The sequence below is a fragment of the Argentina silus genome (genome assembly GCF_951799395.1).
Source record: "Argentina silus genome assembly, chromosome: 19".
In the NCBI taxonomy this organism is placed as follows: domain Eukaryota; kingdom Metazoa; phylum Chordata; class Actinopteri; order Argentiniformes; family Argentinidae; genus Argentina; species Argentina silus.
In genome coordinates, this window is record NC_139673.1 from 11224653 (window position 1) to 11236534 (window position 11882).

At 42.9% G+C, this 11882-nt stretch overlaps 1 protein-coding gene across 1 annotated transcript in view; it reads right to left on the bottom strand.

The window, feature by feature from the left end:
* The window catches only part of mafa (MAF bZIP transcription factor a), an 83681-nt gene extending 74552 nt beyond the window's left edge, over positions 1–9129 (bottom strand). The window contains exon 1 of the mRNA XM_083691314.1: positions 7777–9129. Coding sequence (XP_083547440.1) covers positions 7777–8741 — 965 coding nt within the window. The 5' untranslated portion in view covers positions 8742–9129. The remainder of the gene's footprint in view (positions 1–7776) is intronic.
* Between the last annotated feature and the right edge of the window lie 2753 nt (positions 9130–11882).

The following is an 11882-nucleotide window of genomic DNA, read 5'->3' on the forward strand; positions in this document are numbered from 1 at the left end:
AAATCTTGTAAACAGATGCATGTATTCCTCCAATTCAATAGAAATAACCAAAGAGGACTTGGAGGCGCTGCGATGCTTGAAGTCATTCCAAATAAGTAATTTATGTTTGTTTTGGGAATTTTTAAATATGTTTTTTTTTTTTTCTTTTTGTAGAATGAAAAGCAGATGCCATTCTGACGGGAAGTATTTTTAAAACTCGGGAGTCCGCTGCACTCTCCCCCCCCCTCTCCCCCCCCCCCCCCGCCACGCCATCCTCTGTGCCACAGGGGCCTCTGGGAGACGGTGTTGGATTCATTTTAAGTCCCAGTCCCTTTGCTTTGGGTCCATTTGCAGACATATAAAATTACCCCTCAGAGTACTGTACACCTCATTATCAACATCACCTGCAGCCAGACTCTGTCAAGGACAGCTCTCTAATGAGAACGCCACCCATTTCCTCTCTGTGTCTATTTGAAGCACTCTTCGACTTTCTGCCGCCCACAAAAAAAAGGAGAAGAAAAAGAGAGAGAAATATTCCTAAATAAAATAAGTGCATCTTAATTGATCCCTGATGCTCATGTACCCCTGAGGGAGAGAGCTGTTTTACTCCGGTATAGGGTGAATGATGGAGTTTGCTCCTCCCAGAGTGCTTCATGAACCCATTAGGAGGGTGGTTGGGCCGGGCTGGGCGCTGTGGAGACTGAGGCCTGACCACTGCTCTAACCATCTCTCTCTCTCTCTCTCTCTCTCTCACTCTGTACATTATTGTCCTGGCCTTCAAAAGGCGACTGGAAGTGCTCTTCTGGGACCAAAACGGTTCATGGTCACTGAAAACCAAACGACTAAAGTGTGAATTTCATTGACCAGACCAAATCATCATGAGCAAATCCCAAATACAATACAATTCTACCTGAGTGTCAATTCATTTGTTTTTTAATTAAACATAACATGTATTCATTGTATGTTTCTCTTTTATCAAAAGCTGCCTGAAATATAAATATAGAATTAAATAATTGTGTGTGTGTTCACAACGGGTCTCTGCACCTTAAAACATACATGCATACATTTAAACTCAGACATACGTACAAAGAGGCAACATGACCTCGCAGTCATGCCAGCCCAACACAAATACACACATTTTCTCACTTTCTCTGTCACACACACACACACACACACACACACACACACACACACACACACACACACAGACACACGACCTGCCCCGTGGACAGAAGGGGCACACACATCGTTCAGCCTTAGCCATAAGCCCTCGGCAGACTCTCACAGACACACAGTGGCCCAGCAGGTTAATGAGTGTGTGCTGTTCTCCATGTTAATCATGTGCATGTCCATTGGTGACTCACAGTTATCACATTATAGGCCAGACGGGAAAATATTGTGACTATATTGTGACTAAGAGACAAAATGTGTCGGTGGTCCCTGATTTTCTAATGAACACACAACACACACACACACACACACACACACACTCATGCAGTCTTACTCATACACACATACATAACTTAACCCGGCTGGCTGTAACAGAACAATATCTTATTCTCTTCACAACACATATCTAGAGACTAATATAAAACTGCAGGGACTGTGGAGCGGTCTGTATACAAAGCGTGGAGCTAAGTGGAAGCCACAAAGGCAGTATATATTATTCACACAGTATATTGTACATGTACAGAGGGCGAGGTGTGTGTGTGTGTGTGTGTGTGTGTGTGTGTGTGTGTGTGTGTGTGTGTGTGTGTGTGTGTGTGTGTGTGTGTGTGTGTGTGTGTGTGTGTGTGTGTGTGTGTGTGTGTGTGTGTATCTCTCACTCAGACCCGTCTCTCTGCAGAGGAAATGAGTGTAGGCTCCCCCAGGGCAGGGATTACTCTAATGACTTTGTGAACGGCCCTGTGCGCTCTCACTTCTGACCTCTGCACTTCCTCTGAAAGACAGTCTTACACACACGCTCGCACACACACACAAACACACACATACGGACACGTGCATATAAATACACATGCATACGAGTACACGCACGCACACACACACACACACACACACATCGCAACCCCCCAAGCCCCTCTACTGGCCCCCGCTTCTGCCCCAATAAAAAGTGTGGACCCCCCCAACCCTATTTTGGGATCTGTCAACAGCCTTGTTGCTCCCTGAGCGAACATCCCGCCCCATCCCACCTCCGCGGAACGCCAGAGTCAAAGCGCAGCGTCGCTCCGAGGAACGCCTCAGTGAGAGAGGAACAGATTCATCACTTAGATAATGGTGCACCGTGGTGCAGGGGGAGATGAGCAACAACATTGGGTAAATGCAGTAGCCTGCAGTACCTCATGAGTTAAGTCTTCACTACACTGTGCTAAATGTGTGAATATTAGCTGTGTGACTCAATCAATGAATGAAAGATAACATGAATAAAAACAGCAACAAACAATGAACGATATGAATTAATTTCAGGTAAAAATTGTAAGCGTCTGTAATTCTGCATACACCTAGAACAACAGCATTAAGAGCAATTGTTGTCTTCTAATAGTGTGATGCCTTTCTGTGTGTGTGTGTGTGTGTGGGGGGGGGGGCTCTTCTCCTGATGCAGCACTGCAGGTCCTGATTAATCAGAGAGACAGTGAGAACACAATGGACAGACACCCTACAAGCACACTGTATTCCTGACCGGCCGACTGTAGACCCAGAGAGAGAAGCGTGTTAAACTGGGCTAGTCGAGGGTTGCTCTCTGCCTAACCCAGCTAACAGCCCTGACAACTACACAAACAAGCACAGGAGCTTTAACACACAACGCAAAGCTCCCAGCCAAGATAAAAAGCCAAACACTAAGCAGTCTACATTCACATAAAACAAGCAGAACAACCCCCTCGACAGACAAAAGGGAGAACAATAATTCCCCCCCCCAAAAAAAATGATGCATAACAATATGCATTTTTGTGGCTTCTATAAAATATCAATAAACGGCATCTCTGCTGCTCAGATCAAACGCATATGTAATTAGATAAATTGAGCAGTTTCTCCTAAGTAAGCAGGAGAGGGGCTGGGCCGTAAATTGCGTGGTGTGTGCATGCTAAGACCCAGCTCTGGCACAGCTGCACGGAGCCGCACTCACGATTTATCATCTCTACATCGCAGGAGCCGCTGGCCCGCGCCGCTATTAATCATCAGCAAAATCATTTAATTCAGCCCCAGCTCCAACTATTGTCTCAGTCCCGGCCCCCGCCCCCCCCCCCCCCCCCTCGCTCTGGGCAGAGCAGCCACCACCACAGCACCACCACACCTCACAGGAAATCACACAGCACGGAGCAGGAGAGGACCGGAGGAATTTAGCTGGCTCCCAGCGTGTGTAACAGGGCAACACATCCGATGATCACAGATTTCTTTTTTTTTTCAATGCATTTTTCTATCATTTAGAATTTGAATTTACCCCTGTTCTTACCTGAGTACTGCTTTCACATGAGTTAAACATTGAGAGCATTATCCATGCAGAGTTTTCTCAGGTACTATGAAAACTCTTCATGTTTATGCATTTGAGAGGTGAATCCATTTCTGAAAGCAAACCCTACACTGTGGTTATATCTTAACTTAACGATCAACCAACAGGTTTGCTGATTTCTCAAAGGCAAAAAGGGGAGGCAAACAAGGGGAGAGATGAGCTCGAGAAAAGTAAAATATAAAATGTTGGAACAAGAAGTAAAGCATCCCTCAAGCTTTAGTTATTGAATATAATCATTCATTCAATGTTGTTCAAGAAACTGTCTGGTTATGGGAGAGTTAGCGTTTGTCTTGCCGAAAAGCTGACCACACCCAAGCCATGGTCTCACGCGCACACACACACCCAAACAATTATATATGCACACGCGCGCACACAGACAATTATATATGCACACACACACACACGCTCACACACACACACACGCACTTGCAATGGCATATATGCAAACATACTTTCCATTCACACCTTATTGTGCATACTGCAACATTGGTGCGCAGGTGAAGACAGAAAGTAAAATAAAGTAAAATTTGGTTGAATCTGGTCTCGAAAAGCCTGTCATCTCAAAGCCTTTATCTTCCTGTGTTGGTACATAGTATCCATTGTTCTGTAAGACTGAAAACAGAACACTAGAAAGCGGATACTTAAACATTCAGGAATGTTATTTTAACTTGAAATGCATGTTGAGGAAGGGAATCAATACTATCTATCCTCTGAGAAGTATCAATAAGTCATAATGGAAACGCCAACCCCTGAGCAGGCCGCATACGCCATAGTGCCTCGTCTGCCCACCGCAGCGGGTGACTCATTACAACACCGCACTGGCACCTCCTCCAGCACCCCCTCACATCCCTGACAAGAATGACTGAGCCCTCAACGCCCACTGTGTGTGTGTGTGTGTGTGTGTGTGTGGCTGCTTATCTGCTCCTATGTTTCTGCATATGTGTGTGTGTGTGTGTGTGTGTGTGTGTGTGTACCCCTCTCTGAGAGCATGATCTGTTCTAGGCCAACCACAACCTCATCTGACAGGGGAAGGAGGACAATGAACAGGGTTAAAATGGGGGAGAGGTTAGAGTTTGGGAAATGGCAAGATATATATGTACTTATACATACACACACACACACATATATGCAGAAACATAGAACAGATAAGCACACACACACACACACACACACACATATGCAGAAACATAGAACAGATAAGCGCACACACACACACACACACACAGACTAAGGCATACTTACATATGCACACACACCTAGGATGAGGACACACACTCCCGTGTTACAATTTCAGTGTCCTACAAACAGAAAACTGCAACACACGCACACTGATGATACTGAAATCCTGGATGTCCAAATGATTTAGTTCTGCCTGAAGACCCAACCAAAGTTTTTTGTTTTGTTTTGTTTTTTGTTACATCATAAAAAATGGGGGTGTGAGGATGGGGAGGGGAGGGGGTGAAATGCATACTGCATGGCATAACAGAATAAAACATACAGTGTGTGATCAGAGTGTGTATTGGAATCGTGCCAACTAATATTACAATCAATGGCATGAGTGATTGACAGGGAACATGAAAATGAAGATTAATGACACTGTGAAAATGAATGCAAATACATATCCGCATAGTTCCAAACCATGACCATGATTAAAACTAATAACTTCAATGTCTATCTCAATTTAACCTGCAATCAAATGTATGGTATTTTGAATTGGAATGCGTGTTTAAAAATGCGTTTGGGCTGGGCTAATCCAGATTGAACACATGCAATGAGTTGAGATGATCTGGCCAAATTCCACAGGAGACAGTTGTAACAGGCTATAATGGAATAATATCATACAAGCAGTGAGGGTAGGATATTTGTTGTCTCCTTATACTGTTTTCCAAATGATTTTCCAAAACAACATTTCTTTCTAAAAGACGCTCCAACACAAAAATGTTCGGTGCAACAACTTGGTTCTAGCTGGAATATAGATGAATAACACGATCAAATCTATTTCAAAACTAAAATTGTCATTTCCTTCTCTTTTGTTTAGTAGTTAAGGATTTCGAATCACTTTTGACCAACCAAGCTGTACTGACGCGACCCAGCATTAGTAATTAACATCGGATTACTCTCATTCATATCAGGATAAATCTTACGAGACAGTAACCGCTTCAGGTGCACCGCTGAAACTAAATGGCAGACATTAAATCAATACATTCCAGCAACTCCTTATTCCTAGTTAACATAACATATAAACTTTTCTCAATTCGTTTCTGAAATCCACATTTAGTATCTGCAGGTACTATGTCAAGAGAAAACTGAGAAACTTAATGAAGGCCAATTACATACATTTATTGCATATCATTTAATTGTACGAAATGAAAAACGAGCACATATGAACATCACATATGGTTAGTGAGTGAAATAATTTTGCACAGCAAAATATATATATATTTATATATATAAGAGGAAAGTTTAATTAACATATTCTTAAAGATTTAATGATGAATGGTATTTCCCCATTTTACAAGCAGGGTGTCAATCCCTGGCTATTTAACAATGTCCAGACATTATTGGTTATAATAATATTATTGCCTTGTAAATAATGAGTTCATTTAGGAACAAAATAGTCTAGTCCTGCGTGACAACACTATTAAAATCGTATCATTTTCCAGCAATGCCAAAAGTATCTGCGTCTCTGAATTAGCGTTGAAGAGGATTACCATTCTGATCTCTATGATTGCAGGCTACATTTAGTGCAATTCAGTCCAAAACACTTCACTTCTTTGAAGAAGAATACATTTTCAAATGCATGGTTATTCACGTTGAATAGGGCTGAAGCTTTTCCTCGTTTAATACTTTGGTTTAAAATACAGTCAGTGGTTGGCGAAGACAAACTACAGCTGTCAAACTTCTGTTTGAACTGCAAGCACATGCTGCACTAAGCGCTGCTTGCATGGAAACAATACTGTTTTATTCATTTGGAGCCGCGCCAACCTCTCCAACCCAATGACAGAAAACAATTTAGTGCACAGGACTTTATGAAACCTACATCTAAATGAACCTAATCATCTATCACATTCCTCTTTAATGTCAACCTGTAGCATACCCATGTTATCCTTTAGACTTACAGATTATAAAACTATTTACTTAAATTATTTACTTAAAATCCATAGCATTCCAGAGTTGTCAAATGCACAGGGATGGGGGTATTTCTTTTAAATAACAAACCGCTTTAAGCAACAGACAGTTTAGTCCCAGAGAGGGATGGATGATTCCATAAGGTCCTTTTCGCCCCCTCGCAACATGGATCCCGCCGACCAACTTCCATCAGGAATGCATCACCGCATTCACTGTATAGAAATAGTAGCCGACGGTGGTGGACTTCAACACAGTCGAAATGCACTTGACGGGGGAGGGGGTGGTAAGTGTCCCTGTCACTTTTTTGTTGCTGTCCCAAAAAAGTGATGAGGCCATAAACGAAAGTATGAATGCCATGCTGGAGTCATCCGACAAAATTACATTTCCAAGCACAAAAAAATAAAAGAAAACCGTACATGTCCAGCATGCAGGGCAGTTCAATAATGTCTCTTTTTAAACAATGAATATTGTTTCATAGGAGTAATAGTCTTTTTGTTGCTAAACACAAAATAGCAAGCATTACGCATGAGATGAGGTGGGGTAAAATGGCAGGCTCGCAGTCCTCCGAGTTTGGCAGAATAACAAAAAATAAAGAAAAAAGCCAAAAAAAATGTCTTATTGTGGATGGTTGCAGTTCTTAAAAGGTATTTGTACACGGGTTCAAAAGTTAAATAGTGAAAAAGGCAAGTTGATGAACTTCAAAGGGGTATACTTAGTGCTTGCATGCACACCTAGTATACTGCAACATTGTAAAGTTGAATCAACTTCGAAAAATCATAGATGGTAGATCATACTAAAACACTGCAAGTCAAATGAACAACGATGAAAAATAGCTTGACAAATATGCATAAAACAATAAGTATGGTAGCAAAAAATGACGATGGCAGGTTTCAGAGTATAGGCCTATACTCCAAAATTTAACATTGATGAAAGTCCCATCTTTCTATTGCAAGCCCCCCCAAAACTCAAACCGTTATATTGACAGACTTGAGCAAACCTCGGTTGTCAAAAATAAGAAAAATAAAAATCGAAAAAAAGTTGGCAAATGAGTTCTTGGTCTATAAGCCCCACAACAAAAATGTTTCACAATGAAAACTTTTTAATGAGGGGTTTGACAAACTCGGTTGATATTCTTTTTTTTTCATGATAATGTCGAGACTCACATGAAAAACTCTGGGGAGGAAGGGTTGTTGTCACTGCTGGATCCATTTTCTCTGAAGCCGTTGCTGATGAGCTTCTCGTATTTTTCTTTGTATGCGTCCCTCTCCCGGACCAGCCTGGAGATCTCCTGCTTGAGGTGGTCGACCTGCTGGACGAGCTGCGTCTTCTCGCCCTCCAGGACGTGCCGCTGCTGGACCCGCTTGTAGCGGCAGGACTGGGCATAGCCTCTGTTCTTTAGGGTCCTCCTCTTCTGTTTCAGCCGGATCACTTCTTCCTTGCTGACCCCGCGTAACTGCCGGTTGAGCTCCCGCACTGTCATGCCCACAAGCTGGTCGTCCGAAAACCGGTCGTTCAAATGCATGTGTGGGTGGTTTCCCCCCGAGTTGCCGTTGGACTGCATCCCGGGTGATTGGTGGTGGCCGCCGTTGTGGTGGTGATGGTGGTGGTGGTGGGGACCCCCATTCTGGGCTGCTGCAGCGGCGATAACTGCGGACACCACCGCCGCGGCGGATCCCATCTCTTCCCCGGCCATGGTGCCTCCTGCTCCGGCTCCGCCGGCAAACTGCTGCCCTCTAGCATAGCCATCGAAAGCCTGGAGCTGGTGACTGTTGTTGATCAGCGCCTCTACTGCGTCTTCGGGGCTGAAGCCCAGCGCCTCCGGATTCAACTGCTGTTGATAACCGGACATCCAGTAGAAATCGTCCAAGTGTGCCTTCTGTTCGCTTCCCGAGCCCGGACTGGGCGCCGAGAAGCTTGGAGAAGGGGGCACCGAGCTACAAGGCGTGCTCATCGGGGTGGAAGACAAGGATCCCCCGGCGATAAGGCGACTGCACTGGCTGATGTTGCGATCGGGCTCCACCGGCTCCTTTTTCACTTCAAACTTCATCAGATCGAAGTCATTAACATATTCCATGGCCAGGGGACTGGTGGGCAGGTCGGAGTTGCTCATTGCCAGCTCTGATGCCATCCTCTTGCTGCTGACAGTCCTCCAAAGGGGGTGAAGAGCAGCTGTCAAACTGGGTTGGTTGGGAAGAACGTGAGCCAGTTTGATTTTTAAGCGTATTAGTCTTTTACTGGAAAAAATAGGTTTTCAATGTCCTTTTTTGCAGCGACGGGTTCCCAACAGTAAATGAATAGTTTTCCTTTGCAGAGTCTATTGCATAGACGCACCGTGCACGCGAGTTGCGGAGTCCTCTTTCAGCAGGAGAAATTCGGCGGCTTTGTATTTTAAACATTTAACGCTTTACGGTTTCTTCATGGATACATTGCGTAAAGCGGAGAGGTGAAATGTCGAAGGAGAGGGGCTAAATGTAGCCTCGCACATAAAATGCCTCTGACTTGTAGGCGATTTTTTAGAGGGATCACACAGCAGATGAGTTTAAAAGCATTGAGAGTTTTATAGCCGCCCCTGACGTCAGGTTTGAAATGGGGAATTGACTCGGACGAAGAGCCAATGGGCTCGCACAATCTGAGGGCTAATTAACATATTAGTACAGAAACAAAACTTTTCTCAACTGTCAAAGGCTATCAGCTGACTGTCAGATGGAACTCAACCTCTTAACGCTTTCGCGACTACATTTAGAGCGAATTATAATGACCATTTGATCTTTGATTGGAAAGGAAATTATAAGCATTTGATTATTGTAATGCGCGCAACGTGGAATGGACAGATTTGTGCATTTTGGGTTCAACGTTGTTGCAATAGGTCATATTTTAACATCAACATATTCATATTAAGTGTTTCAATCATTCATCAAGTTTGTTACAATACACGTTTTAAATATTTAGTTTTCCTTATTATGAATATAATGATGTAATTTCAACTATTTGCATGTGCCTACTAATTTATATTCCTTTCAAAAGTATCAAGATTTGGCAATTATGATTAATGATGTGCAGATATTTTGGACATGGCTGTGCACACTCACGTTTTCACAGTTTGTTTTACATTCGAAATAGCCTAATATACGAGTGTCCGAGTGACAAAGCCGCAAACTTTACATTTATATCATTTAAAGTAACCGTGTTATATCATACGGTACTTGTATGACATATTGCTTGAAAAAATTTTTTTATTCAGAGCGATATAGTTTTCGGAAGAAAATGACAAAGGATTTGTGGAGAAAGTGGACATACCTCTGCCGTTCTAAAACTCAACAGTGCCACCTTTTGGAGACAAGGACGCATGGATTTATCCAAATGAGCGCCTTCATACCAATACGTCTTTCACAGAGCAGCAAGAAAAGACACGTTTGTGTCTAATCATTGACAATTAGGGATGCAGTGCGTTTGGGACATTAATTGTGTCTTTAGTCGTCTCTCTCAAGTCTGGTCAACACATCTAGAGTAGCCAAACGCTCCCTCCATATCTCTCACTTTGATAAGGCGCAATTCAAGCTGTTGTGGTATGAACACTGTTGTAGTATGACAATACGTTTACTTTGGAATGAAAGTCTTTACATAACACATGTAAACATATATTTTTACACTTCCTAGTACACTTCCCCTTACATAGACTAGGCTACTATAAACGTGGGTAATTCAGTAATGAACGAGGTGTTCCATCCAGGCCGAGATTACACCCACTGCTATAAAAGCTGTTTATCTGAGCAGTGATTCTACGGGACCAGCCCTGTCATACATTAAACCACCCACTTGTACATTGCACTTCATCTCCACAGTTCAGAGGTCAGCTATGTCATCTAGACTAACTGACTGTATGCATGCATTCAAAACTGTGCAGTTCTGTATGACACTGCCAGGGAGCCTTCTCTTAAACTATTTTAGCATTGCACACCTCTTTCCATTCAATACATATATATGGAATATTATAAAGCAATATGTTGGAGATTTTATTTTATATTTTGGGCCATTTGTTTTGCAAATGAATGTGGGCCTGTACTCACCTACGGTGAGTAAGCTGCGCTTACTGTGGCACCGGGCACTTATAGGGTAAAGTCACTGTATGTGGGTACGAGTTGTGCATGGCCATATTGATGGAAATGCGCGCAATGATACAGTTCATTACGCGTGCCGGTGAATAAACACGATAATAACACTGTCCATTGATAAAGTGAGTGATGTAAGCTCCACCACGGGCCTCATTCCTCCGACTATTTGGACTGTGTTGATTCCTCGCGCAACCGCTTTTGACGCGGCGCTGACAAATCGCCGTTTCATGCCTGTGACAAAAGCCTATAATCAAAGTCTCTCTGTCTCTCTCCCCCAAGCCTATGATCTCATCCTTGGGACGCGGGTATTTTTAGATTCCAGGGTACACACAGTATAATGATAGGCCAAATCAGTCACGTCCCGGCCGCCAATCTCTGTGAAAGATGATCCTGCCAATCAGCCTGATGTTTTTATAACCGTTCAGCGAGTTCACAGCTTCTACGCGCCCGTCCAAAACTACAGGTTAGATTGTTACTTTAATTTCCTCTTCACTTAGCAGTTTGATATGTGGTTAAAAAAGGAGAAGGATATCGTATTATCATATGTCTTTAATGATTTGTCAAATCTCGCCCTCTCTCTCTCTCCCCCCTCTTTCTCAGATACAGTATATAAGTGAGGCAGATGTTGATTTAATAGTGGAGAAAACAACCTTTAGTGAGTAATACTGCATCTGTCCCGTTCAAGGCCTCCACTCAAGAAGGGCTTTTTCCTCTTTATGCTCTTATGTATTGCAAACTCATACACAAGTATTATTAATCCCAATATCTGTCAATCTATAAATTTAAGTGTAGGCTACAATATAGAAAACTATCTGGACCAGAAGGGAGAGGACAACACCTTCATGTATTAATTCATGGAGAACAGCAGCGTGCTAGAGCATGAGTTTAAAACTAGTTTATCTTGTATGTCTGCAAGGTGATGTTATCTGGGTTTATCTGCCCTTGAAAAAAACAGTCTTAGAACTTTTTAGCAGACAGATAAGATATCAACACATTTGTCATGGCTTGTTTGAGTTCACTATACCACCTTGGACCAACTAGCAAAGGGGACCGTAGTTGTTTACATTCTGTGATGAGCACATTCATGATAAAACAAGATGATCAAAGCTACTCAAATAGAGGGGGGAACGAGCTTATACTGTACAGTACAATTCTGG